The following is a 15,732-nucleotide window of genomic DNA, read 5'->3' as shown; positions in this document are numbered from 1 at the left end:
CAGTTCTTGCTGTATAGCCTTAAATACATTTTTGTCCTGTCCTTTCTGCACATTCTTGTCCACATATGATTTTCATGGCTCTTTGTTAGGCTTCTGATGAACTCCAGACATCCTCTCTCATGACAGTAAGATATTTAAAAGCAAACTCTGTGCTAGAGAAGGATTTTTTTTTGTCAGTTATAAGTGGAGTTTTTATTGTATATTCTTACTGCTTTTCATAATGGATTTCATTTGGTTATTGATGCAGGTCCTGGAGCACAGCTTACAGGAAAGGAATCTATGTTGTTACTCTACCCTGTAATTTCATGTTGGCCATCAGACCGTGCTTATCGAGAAGGTAGGGTAGTTGCTGTTTATATTAATTGTGAGGGCTCCTTTACTTCAGAAAGTTGCCAGTAAAGCAATCTCATTCTTGCTTGGAATAAGCTCTTGGGAATGTTACCTTCATTTGGTTCTCAAATATACAAAATCAAGTGAAACATAGCTTATAAATGTTCTCACTATAAACACATAGAGAATAGAATGCAACCAATTATTTGGGGTGTTCATGCTAAGTATATAAAATATTAATATTTTAAATTGAATCGTGTATGTTTTCTAATAACCTTAGAAACAAGTAAATTTAAAAAACGTGCCAAATTTTTCAAATATTCTCTTTGTATGAAATGTTCTTTCAAAATTGAGGTACCCTATTTCCACATTAAATTATTTCACTGGAAGAGGAATTCACAGAAATCGCTGTCTCTATAATGTTTGTAATTCTAGGAGTGTGTTAAATAGAATGAGCTTATGATTCAAGTCACAAGAAGCGTTTAGCAACTGCCATTGAGTATCCGTGGTTTTAGTGTCACTATGAGTATGCAACATGACATAAATAAGTGCTTGGAGGCATAGGTCGCTGGAATCCTAGCTGACTTCAGAGTTCTGTTACAGCATAAACACCTGTGTTATTGTTACTTTATTGCAGTGCTTAAATTCAAAGGCAACACACGTTTCCTTGAGTTCTTCGTTCAGCTTTTGCACAAAGTCATGAATGAAGAGAAGTTTCAGAGTGTTCTGGAGTGGGCAGAGAGTGTGGAAAATAACTTGAAAAGGTAGATCTCCATTACAGTAGTAGTGAAAAACTATTGCTTAGGCTCATGAGAGTCGCATTTACAAAAGAAACTCCAAGTTGTACCCATTAGAAGACCCATCAGGAGTAATTTCCATGACTTCTAGTCTGCAGAAGTTCCATGAACGTGGATTACACAGCTGTTATTATGGGGTGGTGGCATAGCTTGGGAAGCTATGATGGGTTAAATCAAAAGCAAACTGATCAGGGCCTACTATAGCGTCAAAAAAAATTCTGTGGGGAAAAGATAAATGGAGCCAAATTGTAGACACTTACCTGAGAAGATCCCATTTTTAAAAAAACACATCAGTATTTCTAAAATATGAAAGGCAAGTAATCAGTGAAAATGAGATCTATATTTTAGGGAACAGGAATTGTGGTTACAAGAGACCAAAACAGTAGGATGTGAAGAAATTATTTGCAAAATTCTGTAGTATAATTTGGGTAATAAAGAAAATTTTTTATTTCACTAGGCATTAGGAAGGTAATATAGTTGTTACTCACAAATTCGGATTTCTGTAATAAACCTTGAAAATTAACACTTCCTATTTTCTTAAGAGGATGAAGGAAAGAAAGTCTTTTGAATTTAAAACTGCCAATGAAATAGGAATTGCCTGATGTGCTCTATATGTTCCCAAAGATAATATTTTCCTATGAAAGGAACTTAACATGATGATTATTATGATGATGATTTTAAAAATATTTTTCATCAGGAGGAATGAGAGCTTCCTTGGTACTGATGGAATTTCAGCACAAGCAAGGTCTCTCACTCTGGGAGAAAGCACAAGTGCTGCAGAAGTTCAGAAGGTGAGTTTTATTTTTAAGGAGTTATATGTTTTTACTGGGTAGCAATACCATGAGAACAAAATAAATTTTCAAAAATTGTCTCATAAAAATCTCATCTAGAGACATACACAGTTCCTAAAATTTGGGATACAAACTCTAGTCCTCAGCTGACCTCTGCACTTCTAAAACCAGGAAGAAATGTTGACATGGGATTCATCTGAAAGACCAACAATTGTGAGAATTTCAGATAAGTCAAATTTCAGATAAGTCAAAATAAGGAATTCTGAAATCAGAAGAAACTTGCCTTACCTGACTCCCTTTAAAAGACAATGGTGGTAATAGAAAGTGTCTTGGTTACCATCACATTCAGAAAAGGAGATCAGCTCAGGCCTTTTTGTACAATATGTACTTAGATTTTTTTTTTTGTGAGTAATTGTTCATGGTTAACTCCTTGTGCAGATCTTCTAATTGCACTGTAAAGGCTTTTTGTTCAGAATTAATTTAAAATAATTTTTTACTTTACTGGAAGATACTGATAATCTTAATGGATTTGTATTATTTTGCAGGAAGAGCTTCCTCCCTCATAATCCTCTAGTAATGTTGAAATACTGCTAGCATCTGAGATAGATTAGGAAAAGGGTTTTTCTGTCTTCATTTTTGCATTGCAAAGCTTTACTGTTATTAGGAAAAGAATTGTCATTATTTCTGTGATGAAAACACTGGTATATGAAAGAAAATCTTCAGGGACCTGGCTGGCTTCTTTGTATCAGGCCTTTGACATGTACTTTCCCGAAAAATGGTGACATTTTCTAGAATTTTTAAGTACTTCTTTTGCAGTTTTACTTTGACAACCATTTCCAGAATCTTTTTTAATGTTCTGTTCCTATGTAAGCCAAATTGCTCTATACCTCAGGTGATTGATAATGTAGGTATAAATAATTATTTGAAGTATATTTAAGATTTTGACGCAAGACTTTTTTTTTAAAGGGAAAAAATACCTCACCTTCAGGGAAAGCAAAGGCATCACCTTCAAAGAAACCAACAAAACAAGCTGTGCCTCAGAAAGGACCTCTCAGAGAGTTTTTAATGAAAAATCCAGATACAATGAAATCTTCAGAAGCACAAAAGTAAATGAACACAGTTTTCAGGCTTATATATACAGAAAAAATATTTTGACTGAAATTTAGATTACAATTAAGTGTGTATTTTAGTTTTTGTATTATAGCAAAGAGACTAGTTTCTGCACAGTCCTTTCATTTTTCTGATGTAGTTTAGTATAAAATTGGTTTCCACTCAATGAAACAAAATCTGTTGCATTTCTGTTTAATAGCTCTTAATGATTTCAAGTTTCTGTATTAATAATCAAAGATTGTATTTCAGTTGTGTTAGCTTGAGCATGTTGATTCATCAAGGTGGAAAAGCTGTGATAATCTGAGTATTATAGGGCTTTTCAAACTGTGTTGAGGAGTTTATCTGTTACAAAGCTAATAAAAATATTTATTATTAAATAAATAAAAATAATAGTAGTAGATTCAGAATTATTTTTGTGGACCTTGTGCTAGTCTTTTTGGACTATCTGTCTTGTAGCTTCCCCAGAACTGTTTTTTGATTAAAAAAAAGTAATTCACATCTTCTTTTGGCAGGTATTTGTTTATATTTGGTTAACTTGCCAATGACATTACCTTCTGACCTAAAAGAATGTGTAGTACTCATAATTTGGTCCTTTGTCACTTATGGTAATTAGCAAATAGGAAACTATAAATATTTGCACATAAGCAATCATATAACTGATTCTGGAAGTGTTTTAAATAACCTAAAAAATGTTTCCATATCATCTTCTAAATATTCACCTAAACCATCTAAAAATGTTATTATTCCTCCTTGACAGAAGAAACCCTACCTTATTTAAAATGATTTTCATGGCTTTCAGCAGAAGAAAGGATGTTTAACCTCTCTTGGGTTTTTATCAGCTACTCTTTTGTGTCTAACATAAGAGTAATGCTGCATAATATAATCGAAATTGTATGTGGTGTACTATTCTGCCCACATTTTAAAGGTGAAAAACAGGCGGAAAAATCATTTAGATTAATAAAGGAATCAGTTTACAGTTAATTTTTAAAAAATTAGATTTGGTTTGAATATAGCATTGTATGTTTGTCAAGTAATACAGAATTTTTTCATCTCTCAGGGAAACCTTAAAAAACTTTGTCTGGAAATTAAAGGCAGGCATCCAGATTTGAAATGCTATGTACTCTTCATACTGGATGTGTTTAACTACCAAAGCAAAGCAATAAAAAAAACCAAAATCTAGATTTATAGTATAATAGAAGGCCCTCCTGAATTGACTTTGAAGCACATCATATTTGCTACAATAATCTGTACAATTCAGGGACAAATAACTTCAAAATAATCTAAACTCATTAAAGTACTAAGACAATTATAGAAGCTGGTAAAATGTAAAATGGGATTTACTGTGTGTTAAGTGCACGTAAAGAGGGAAAGCACAGTTGCTTTTCTTGACTAAAGCAAAAGTCTTTTATTTAGAAATATGTCATATGCTTATGCATATTAATCTGGAGAGATGCAACAGAGTATCTGTGTATCTTTACCAGGACTTTTTTTCTAGAGCTTCAAGAAAACAGTTTCATTTCTTGCTACTTCATATGTTTTGGTTTAGCAAAGCCATGGATAAGTTGAAGAAATTGGCTCATGAAACCTTAGTGATGCTGCTGACTAAATATGTAATCCGAAGTCACTTTTGTCAAATGTGTCTTGAAGAGATGCCCTGGAAGTCACAGATGAATATCTATCTGGCCCTTGCACACTACCATCTATTTAAAAAGAACCTGGAAGTGCAATATAATATGGGAATTAGTGGTTCACAGCATCTGGACAGGTACATCTTACTGCACTATCAGTGATTGCTATTAATAGAGATTATTGTGTTATTGCTGTTACTGCAGACAGATCTGAATTACAATATATTCATATGAACAGTTCAGCTTTCAAATACAAATTACTTGTTACTATGTAAAATGTTTTGCTTTCCATCCTGTGGACATCAGGCACAGTTTTGGTTGCTAACTTCATTGGTGAGATGAAAGCTTTGAAATATACTATACTAAGTTATTTTTTGGTTCCTTATAATTTGGCTATCATTCATTATTTCTTATTCCTGAAGCTGCTGGAAAGTAATCACTTCTGAGACATTGAATTTTGTGTATGTACATAAAAATTCTTTTTGATATCATATGTGAAGGGTTTTTTTGTGTTTTCTTCTCTTTCTCCCATTTTGCAGTTACAGTATTTTGGATCCTGAGATATTCTCATTAAACAATTCTGGCACTGTATTGGCAAGGGAAGCTGCAGATGATAACACAGGAAAACGAACTCCTTCTCTCCCTGAAAAGTCAGAAGACACTGAAACCCAAACCTGTAAGAATTTTTATTGGTGCACAACTGAAATCAGTTTCAACTTAACTTTTTGTTTCTCTTGATTTCTGGCTCTCTTGACCTCCATCATTAGTTGTCCACATCACCTTTGGAAAAACAGTCAGTCATGCCAAGACATAGAAGACATTTCTAGGTTTCCTCCTCTTGTCATCCATGTTTTTTGGCATACCTAGTATAACAGAAGTCATAGTAAGTCATGAGGCATATCTAATAATTCTGAGCATTTTAAAATCTATTAATAACTAATTGATAAAATGTAATATATTTATTCTTTATCCTATAATTTATTAGTAAGTTTGTAAGTTTAAAAAAGAATAATGATACTAGCTTTAGGTTTGCAGATACCAGACTACCTACACATATTAAATTGATAATATTCCGAATGATTCTGAATGCACTGATAATTTCTTTCAGTTTCTGAGGTTTGTAATTGATTGGTAGTTTCCTTTACATTTCCTAGCAGGTCAAAATTTCCGTGGGTCATTCTGTAAGTAGTTTTAAAGTTATAGACTGGAGCTTATTATTATCTTTCAAATTATAAGTAGAATTTAATTTTCCTTCTCTACTGCTTTCTCCCCAGTGTTTCCCTCTGTCAGAAGCTACCTCAGGAACAATTTATTTTCTACCACTTTTATTTCACTTCTCTGTCTTTCACATTTAACAGTTATTATTATTATAGCTATTTTTAATCCATGAGGTTCCAACAGGAGCCAAAGGGCTCCTATCTGTGGGTAATTGTGAAATGCAGGACTTTGATTTCCTCAGATGTCAGTGGTAGTGTACAAGTCAGCACAAAGTCTTCATAGGCTCCAGAAGTTCAACAAGTAATCACAGGCCTGGTCTTTCCAATATCTCTTCAGGGACGCATTCTTGCCGTGGCAGTAAACATAGAATTTCTCCTCTATTTCCATGTAGGGCTTCCTTAGGTAAAATCAGCTGTCCTCTTTGCCTTCTCCAAGGAGCTGTGACAAAAACTAGCACTTGAATTTCTCTGTCTCACTGGTTCTCTTTGTAGCAGACTACTTTTACAGAAACACCTTTGCCTTGATGCTTACCAGTGACTGAGACACACTGAAATTGGCTGAAACCTGATAAAAGTCCTCTTTACTATCTCCTAGCATTTGCAACAGTTGTGCTTAAAAGAATAATGTGAAATGTGCAGTTTGTCATAGAGTTCAAGTATTATATAGGAATTAGCTTCTGCCTAAACCTCTAGTTCAGATATTACCATATTCCACTACCATGAACCTTTGCCTTTCCCCTTGGGGGATATTTGATAGTGAATTAAATAATGAAGAAATTCTACACATACCACAGAATTTATCAGAAATCCTCCTTTCTTCCTAGTATCTACTTTAAGGGGACTCTGTTTAAGAAAGATTCTTGCAAGCTTGCCAAGAGATTTCTTGTCGTGGTGATTTCTTCCTAGAACTTAAATGAGGATTGTGGTTTGACTTTGAGACTGAAAGCTATTTGGTACACACTAGTATTTTGCTCAGACTCGCTTTCATTCCTAAGAAAAAGCATCTTGTATTTTAAATATCATAACCTTACAGACACGATAATCTTAACATTGGCATTTCCTAACATGTAAGTATTTAGCTGCTACAGGAAAATCCTAGTTAATTTTTTTTTTTTTTTTTTTTTTTTTTTTTTTTTTTTTGTGAGAACTTCAACTCAATTTTAACAGGGAGCTTTCTGTTTTCAGCCACAGGTAAATCTTCTAAAACCAGAAATAAACAGAGTCAAACTCCTCGAAGTCGAACAAAGACCAACAAACAGGACCAGGTTCCATCAAATGCCCTTTTACTGAAGCATTTTACAAGCATCTTCTTGCATTTGAAAAGAGCAGTGGTAAGATGTGGTTGGTTTCTTATTAAACTATATATTACTAAGTAGTATTAATTACTAAGTATTAGTAATTAATGCATTAAGCATGTCTTGCAATCCTTACTACTTTTTAAATGAAAAGACCTCAGGAAATCAAAAGAAAATTCACTGTTTAAAAGTAATGTTTTCTCATCTTCTGAAAAGTATCCAAGTACAATGTATGAAATGTCAGCCATATCACCTATCATAATATATATTCTATCAGACATTCAGTAATTTATGTAATTGTTCTATTTTTCAATCCACCTTTGTAACTTTCCTTCTCATGTTTGTTAAATTTTTCTGCAAATACTTGCAGATTTAACTTTCTCTTTACAGGTCTAAGTGAATCTCACACTAGAAACAGGAGAACCAGTGGTTGAAGGGAAATGCAGACTAACTGCTCTTCCCATAAAACCTTCTAAACCCAAGTAAAAGCCCACCTAGAGGTGGTGTGAATTGATTTTTATTTCTTATTCTCACACCAAAACCTACAATTAAATTCACTTATAAATTAGTCCTTCTGTGAAAAGGTAAAAATTAAGGTTTTGTAATGCCTAGACTGTAATTCTGAAAGATTATTTATGCCTAAGTTTTTTCAATAAAAGAATGAAGCTTTTAATTTCTGCCTTTCCAAGGTATAGTTATATTTTGAATGGTATATACAGGTTCTTGCTCACCGTGGTGGCCACTGGACATTGCTTCAAAATGCTTGTCGAGATCTTTGGAGCTATACTCAAGAATTTCAAGTGATTGCTAACCAGTCACATTCCCATATGGGTGCATTTTCCATCACCTGGGATCTTCTTTGCAACACCATCTGGTTGCCATTTTATTTTGCATCAGACATGATCATTGATATGATAATTGACCTACAAGCAAGCAGGTCTCTTAAGGTAAAAATTATTCTATTCAGACAACTCTTGATTATCAAATTTTCACTAGAGAGAGTTTTCTCTTTCTTGAATTACATTCTGGTATCTTCAAGTTATTCTCTGTAACAAGTTTTCTTGATGACAGTAGTTTCTGATCTCTGTAATTGATTTGTCCTAAAAGCACATTTGAAAATAACAGGTATAATAATGTTTCTTGGCTGTAGATTGTGGATCCCGAAGGAGAGTTTTGCATTCCCAGTTGTTTAGGAGGCATTGCGGATGAGAATGGTGGTTCTGCTCTTCACCCCCAGCCTCCCATGGATGATGTGAATGTGGTTGATCTGAGATGGATATGCAATCTGGTTCTTAAAACAATAGAATTGTTGTATCACATGAAGAAGTGGGAAGCACTGGTGCACATAGCTGTACGATTTAACATATTTACACAGTAAGTTATACTAGCTCTAAAAAAACCTTAAAAAGTTAATATTATATAGTTTATTATACCATTATATTGCTTATTTACTACACTTTGGTTTTTTTTCCAGTGAGAGGTTCACAGAACAAGTGAGTCCACTCCTGGTGTATGCTCAGAGGCAGCTGCTGGAGAGGATACAGCAGTTCAGTGGCTCAGACAGCCATGAATCTCATTTCACAAAATATCTGTCTGATGATGCACAAAAGGTGAAACACAGATTTCTTTTTGGGACGCTGACTCTAATGTGAGCTAAATGTGGAGAAGCACTTTCACTGATTAGCTTAATATGCTTTCTGATATGTTCCCAAATAGTCAATTATAACAAATTAATGAACATAATTGATGGAAGCGCATGACAAGGCTTGTATGACATGATTCCAAGAGCAGCAGGTGACCCAGAGGACATTTTTTCCATGCGCGACATGCCCATTCCGTATTATAAGCCTAAATCTAATTTCATGTTATTTCTTGATGCCACTCTTTTAACCTTAAAATATTTATTGGGATATTGCTTTGCTTCTGCATTGGAACACTGCTCCAAAAGTTAATATAATTGAGTTAAAACAAACTCCGACAATGCCGATTAAAAACTTTAAAAAACTTGATTAGCACAAAAAAACCCCAAAGCAGCTCAGCAAGTTCCTCTCATTAAAAGCTGTGCCTCTATCTATTCTATTCGCTTAACAGTGCCAGTTGGAAATTTTTCATTGAGTTAGTTATTAGAAATTACTTTCACATTTTTTTTAATGTAAAGTTTATTTCTAAGAAGTTTTGCTGAAGTCAGTCTCACTGTGGATATTTTTAGGATATTTCTATCACTAAAGTAAAAGAGGACTTGAAGGAGCGGAGGGGGAAGTGGGATTTGGAGTACCAAAGAGGTTTTTTCTGACCATGAACATGGACTTGGGGTTCAGGAGCCATGGCCTTGCCACAGCACAGCAATGCCCGGGGTCTGCTGGGACTCTGAAGGCGCCCGTGGCTCGCAAGGACAGCTCAGGAGCTCTGTGTTCTCTGTTTCTGTTGTATTCATATTGTTGTATAATTATATTTCCTGAGTCTCATACCTTCTTGGTGAGTTTCTCATGGCAGATCTTCACAGCAGTGGTGTTGTTGCTTCTCGGTCAGGGCTCCTCTCCCAGGCTCTCCCTGACCACCCCGCCCCCTTTTATCTCAGTTACCTCCATGGGCTACAGCTGCTGCCCAATCAAGGACATCACAGCTGCAGCCCATTTACAATAACTAGAATCAGGGCAGGGTCACTAATACAATACACAGATCTTTCACTGCCATACATATATTTACAATACATAAGTTAACTCAGGCCCCTACATGTTTCCTGCTGGTTCTCTCTGGCCCAGCCATTCAAACATGGTCCTTTGTCTGTAGAAGGGCACCACAGCATAGTGGTACCCTCATAGTGCTGGTAACTGAGCTGTGGAAAAGTAATCATAGTTTAGAAAGACAGTTTGCAGATTAAAGACTAGTGTTAGCTAATAGTAATAAGGATTTCAGGTAAGAAATTTGGAGTTTATGGTTACATTTCATAAATAAATGCCATTCAGAAAATTCTAGAACTAGTTCTGTTGGTCCTTCTGCTTCTGAAGTGGTGTAACTACATTAGCAAAATAAAAAGTCTTTTGCGGATTAGTCCTTTATAGAAGTCTGGAAGTTTGCTTCTTTGCCAGGGTTAGGCTGCTGTTGTTACTTGCTTAGAGCTATTTTGTACCTCTGTATTTAGCATTCCATTGTGTATCCCAGGCAACATGTCCTTTAGGCATGCTTAGTGACAGGTTCTGTGCAAGCATGCATTCATCTGGAGAAAAAAAGGTGGAATATTTGCACAACATCAAGGAGTTGCTAATGATTATGGCAAATACCAAGTAAGAGACAAGAGACAAGTTTTAAGAGACAAATTTTAGTGCAGTAACTTTGAAACACTTACATGCAATATTTAGGTGTGAATGTTTCACCTCTTACTGACCAAAGTACTAGTTATGGGCCACTGGTGTCTTTCTTAATTAGTCCTCTTTTGTTTTGTCATGTGATTGTGTATATAGATATTTAACTGTAAGAACTAAGGGTCAGTTTTTCTTAATACTATTCAGTTCTTATGAAACAAATCCTGCTTTTTAGATGAGATGCAGAAACTACATAGGGTACAAATTACAGCTGCCTGTTGCTCGTTCTGCCAGTGAAGGGGTTTTTCCTGGACGCTTTTCCAATCCTCCAATGAATTCTACAGGTCAGAGCACAATTTAGTATTGTGTGTTCTCTTTTCTCCCAGAGTTTTGTCTTTGTTTCATACTGAATTGTTTTTATAAATTCTGTTTCCATTCTTTATCATAGTCTTCCACTTCTCCTACAATTTGTCTTTTATTATAAACTGAGCTTTGTCTTCAAATTAGTGTTCTTGATATTTTGGATGTATTGTAATGTTGTCAAGATCTTTCAGAATATATTCAGACTATGTCTGAAAGCAAAGAAAAGGAGGTGCCAGATAACCTACAGCCTGTTAGGCAGCATGGGGGTCTTGGTCCAGCTTTGTTTTGTTATTTTTGGATATCCAGCAATATACTCCTAAGTTAGTGTGAATAGCACTGTTATTAACAGAATAAATGTTCCTGGTGGTTAGTAGTTTGCTTTAATTCATAAAGCAACAGGAAAAAAAGGGGAATATTTTAATATACTTTAGTTTTGACATTATGAAAATGTTCAAATATGTTTTACAGGCTGATTTACTAACATTATTTATTTACATATTACAATTTTTTTCTCCGTAATTGTTAATTAGCTTTAGATCACAATCAAGCAAAAGCCCTAGTTTCTGTGCCTCTTGATGTGAATGACACACTGAAATGTTTTAAAGAAACTCTAGAAAAATCTAAATATCAAAGCAGGGCACTGAGACACAGCAGGAAACTACTTTCATTATTTCTTGCACACACACAAGGTGAGTGCTTCATTGAAGTGTTTTGCCCTTAATAAAGTGTATATGCAGTTAAAATAGCAAACATTGAAAGGAACAGATTTTTCTAAATTCAAGTTTTAGGTACTGACAAGTAGAAAAAATATAGAATATGAAGTTAAATTTGAAGTTTGATAAGCGCAAGCTCTAAGCCTTATTTCCCATGATTTGTCTAATAGTTGAATGATACTTTTTTTTTCCATGCAGCTGTGTCACCTGTCTGTCTGCAGCTATACCTCTGTCAGAGGACTGACTGGTAGATCTTTCCAAGTTTATTTTCATTAACAGAGCACATACCCTTTGGTTACACTGACCAATGAATTATGTCCAATAAGTTTAATTAGGAGACACACAGAATTAGAGCATAGGAAACTAAATGGAGATGGGGTACACAGAAATTTTATATTAGTTTGATTAACATGTTTTGGAAATATTTGGGGTGCTAGAAATACAGCAAACTGATCATATAAACAACTGATATTATCTTATAAATAAATTGATCATATAAATCACTTTTCCTATCTAGAAAATACTGGAAGAGCAATCAGCAGTCATATCTCTTCAAGCAGGAAGCTGAAATTTAGCGTGGTAGATGAAGTGATATTTCTACCGACACCGTGTGACCTTTCTCAAGAAAAATATAATTTCTCCAGTATGGTTGAGGGTAGACCAATACCAAAGTCGCACCTTTCAGTAATTACATCTTCCTATGAAAAAACAATAGGTAATTTTTTTTCATAAATTTCTGCTTGCAGATAAAAAGCAACAACATTCTGCCTATCTATGTTTATGTATGTTTATTCCATTGGTATTTTTCCTCTGTCAGACAGCTGTAACTGTCCCAAGGCTGGTTTCTAGGAAAGTACAACCTTCTTCCTCTTAATTGAGGAAATCTGCATTAGATCCTAAACAAGCCGCTAGTTGGTTCATAATTGTTATGGTTATCTCATTTTATGAATAAGCATTACTTCAGTGGTGTTATGCTGATTAATCCCCAATTCAGAATTTGATATAATGTTTAGGAGATTAATTTTAATTCCATGACAGTTTTTTTTTTTTTTTTCCTAGCAAACAGACTTTAGATTCTGTGTATTTCGATATGTGACTTAGTTACTTGGTTTCCATCTTACATTCTGGTATGGCTTTACTCATACAGTCACAGCTCCTGATTTTGCTGTATGGCTAAACAGGTCAAGTGTAGTAGCTCTAAGTGGTTTTATTTGCAGCAAAGGTTCCAAAAATGTGTCTGTGAGTGTGTTTCTGTGCTGTATGCAGGCAGAGTTGTTTAGCAGGGCCAGTGACCTGCTTTCCAGTTTCTCTTGTGAACAGGAAGAAATTTGAGAGGCCTGACAAAACAAAAATACAAAAGACTATGTAATCAGGTTCATATAATATTCATGCATTGAATTACATGTGAATTCTTGTCTACTCATGCCAAATTTGTGCAAGGTTCAGTAACCTTTTTAATGATATGATTTTTTTTTTTTAATTGATGAAAAATAAATTACAGGAATCCTTGAAATGAGCAGCCAGAGAGACCTCAAGGTACAGGCTCTACATGAACTTGGAAATCTTCACTTTTATGCTGGAAATAAAAGGTACATAGTTACTGGATTAAAAAAGAGCACAGTTTCATATTTTTTTTAATTTATCAGTCCTATACCTCTCAACCGTCTCATAAGTTCTTGTGCTGTCCATTAGTTCTTTCATCTAACTTACTATTAGCTGTATTTTGAGAGGGCTTTTTCCTATACATTGTTTATTTTTCTTAGCTACCTAATTGCCGTTGAGCAAATTAATGATACATTTTTTATTTTAAAGAAGTAATGTCTATGGCTTGATGATTTAATTTGAGTCCAAATAAGTCTCTTGACCAGGAATGATATCTCTTTTGGGTTATAGAGATATCATTATAGAAAATGTTATAGAAAATGTGTTTCAGTTTTTGACCCAATCAGAATTAGTTAAATCTTAGGCAATAAAGAAAAAATGAAGCAGATCTTATCTTCCACTTGGGAAAATGTCAGCAATATGATGGTATTTTTGATGTTACAGAGCTGCTTTTAAATACTGGTGTCAATCCCTTGATGAAACACTCAACATTGCTGATGCTCTTAACACCTGGCAAGAGTTATATTTTCCAAAAGATGCTACAGACTGCTTTGCAGTTGGAAGATCAACTGATATGAGTGAGAAATTTCTTTCTCAGGCTGGAGCTTGGGGATGTTTACATGCAGCAGTCCTAGTGGCTAAGATAGCTCAGTAAGTATCATACCCATATATGTATTTCTATCCTATTTTAAACAAATTGCTCATCCAAGATGAGGCAACTTCAGATTAATTAAAAACCAATAATGAGTTGTTGTAAAAAGGACTCATCAAAAGCAGAGTAATTTTTCCTTTCAGGGAGAAATTTGCTTCTTTGGAGAAAATTGTTTTTTCCCTTTTCTAGAGTGCTTGTCTTTGATCATAAATGCAGCTGTATGTTATATGGAGAGAACATTAAAAGAAAACAAAATGACAAAAAGTCATAAGTACAAGGATTTTCAGTCATATTGATTTTCAATCAAAATATCACATTTTTCAAGTTAGTGCACATATTAAATATTAATGTCAGATTTACTGCCTAAAATACTAGTTTTCTGGTGAATTAGAAGTAAATGAAATTTTATTTATTGTATAAAAATCTACCATCAATAAATATTTCCATCCAGTACTCCTTCACTGCTGGTAAAACACTGTGAGTGTGATTCTGAGCTGTTCTTCAATGTATTGTACAAAATATAAATCTAGAAGTACCCAAGGCAGCATTAAATGACCTTAGAAATGCTATAACCATGAAAGGGCAGAGTCTCATCTTTGAGTAAATTGCCTTACCTGTGCAGCAGGTTGTATTAATAGCACTGTAAAATATAAGCCAAGGTAGCTTTGCAAGTAGTAGCATGGGTATTTCGGAATGAAGTGGCATTGCCACGCTTAGAATTAGCACCCAAAAGAAAAGGAGTGAATTTAACTTGATTACAAAGGACATCTCTTTTAATTCAGGGATGTGGTTCAGTCTTAGGTGAGACCAAATGCCCAGCTGCCTTTACAGGTGTTTGTGGCACCTATTTGCTGCACTGGATACTATCCCTTTGCTTGCTAATATGTCCATTCCAAATCCTGGCAGGATTTGGAGGGAGCTGTCCTCCTGGCTTCTCCCTCAGGTGGTTCTTTTGTGTTTAGACCTGACTTGGGCTGTTAAACATCTTTCTCTTGAGTTGCTCTTTCTACAACAACTTAGTCATAGGCTACAAAATGGAGATGAAAGGATTCTAATATTGAAGTAAAGATTTCTAAGATTGTTAATCATAGGACTACCCTGCTACCAGGATGGTTTAAGGCTCTGGTGAAGTACTGTGTGGGAATCATTACATTTAGCTAGACATCTGCCATGTTAAACTCCACATGTTGGTTATCTTAGGCTTCCTTTTTAGAAAGAAATACACTTTAAAGTGTGAGTTGCCTAATCTGCTTTATAGTTTTAGTTTTGTATGAGATGGAGTTTGCACTTAGACTGCCTGTGTTTCTCCTGTAAGTTTGAAGATAGTCTAGACAACTCCCTTTGTCTAGGTATGTCTTTGGTCAAAAGCTTCTTTACATGGTGTGGCTGAGCACCTATTTAAAAACAGGCAGTTGTTTTCAGTAGGAAAAACATCTAAATTGTGTTAGTATTATTATCACATTAGACTAAAAACCCAAGGATTTTAATAATTTATATTGATGGCTACATTAATATTTCTTATTATTTGTTGTGCTTTAGGTATATAACAACATCAAAGATAGGATTAAGAACAAAATACTGCTATTTTTCTGCAATACTTTTTAAGGTAAGAATGCAATTTCAGTTCATATTCATGAAGTTAACAAATTGCTTCTAAAATGACCCTCTGTCATTTAATTATGTTAAAATAATTCTCTTCTTGTTTTGATTGTAAAGGAAAAATGGAGATCGCAGGTAGCTGACAATTTATGCATATTAGATACAATGGTTTTATTCGTTGTTTTTTAACATTATTTCTATATTATAGCCTAAAAATTATCACTTCAATAGGAGGCTAGAGTGTCTCAGAGAAAAAATACTGAAAAGGGAAGATGACTAAAACATTTGATAGTCAAATATATTTTTCTTCTCTTGAAGTATTTTGCTCAGGAG

The 15,732-nt window shown here is 34.5% G+C and overlaps 1 protein-coding gene across 1 annotated transcript in view; it reads left to right on the top strand.

Annotated features, from left to right (window-relative positions):
* Nucleotides 1-15,732, top strand: part of CFAP54 (cilia and flagella associated protein 54) — a 90,391-nt gene that overhangs the window by 34,302 nt on the left and 40,357 nt on the right. The window contains exons 25-40 of the mRNA XM_063154850.1: nucleotides 248-337; nucleotides 968-1,094; nucleotides 1,825-1,918; nucleotides 2,885-3,024; nucleotides 4,575-4,793; nucleotides 5,196-5,332; nucleotides 7,059-7,204; nucleotides 7,888-8,115; nucleotides 8,319-8,542; nucleotides 8,643-8,778; nucleotides 10,706-10,814; nucleotides 11,364-11,522; nucleotides 12,064-12,261; nucleotides 13,048-13,135; nucleotides 13,593-13,799; nucleotides 15,340-15,406. Coding sequence (XP_063010920.1) covers nucleotides 248-337; nucleotides 968-1,094; nucleotides 1,825-1,918; nucleotides 2,885-3,024; nucleotides 4,575-4,793; nucleotides 5,196-5,332; nucleotides 7,059-7,204; nucleotides 7,888-8,115; nucleotides 8,319-8,542; nucleotides 8,643-8,778; nucleotides 10,706-10,814; nucleotides 11,364-11,522; nucleotides 12,064-12,261; nucleotides 13,048-13,135; nucleotides 13,593-13,799; nucleotides 15,340-15,406 — 2,369 coding nt within the window. The remainder of the gene's footprint in view (nucleotides 1-247; nucleotides 338-967; nucleotides 1,095-1,824; nucleotides 1,919-2,884; nucleotides 3,025-4,574; nucleotides 4,794-5,195; nucleotides 5,333-7,058; nucleotides 7,205-7,887; nucleotides 8,116-8,318; nucleotides 8,543-8,642; nucleotides 8,779-10,705; nucleotides 10,815-11,363; nucleotides 11,523-12,063; nucleotides 12,262-13,047; nucleotides 13,136-13,592; nucleotides 13,800-15,339; nucleotides 15,407-15,732) is intronic.

Source organism: Melospiza melodia, chromosome 4, assembly GCF_035770615.1.
Source record: "Melospiza melodia melodia isolate bMelMel2 chromosome 4, bMelMel2.pri, whole genome shotgun sequence".
Classification (NCBI taxonomy): Eukaryota; Metazoa; Chordata; class Aves; order Passeriformes; family Passerellidae; genus Melospiza; species Melospiza melodia.
This window is presented reverse-complemented; position numbering and strand designations above follow the sequence as displayed.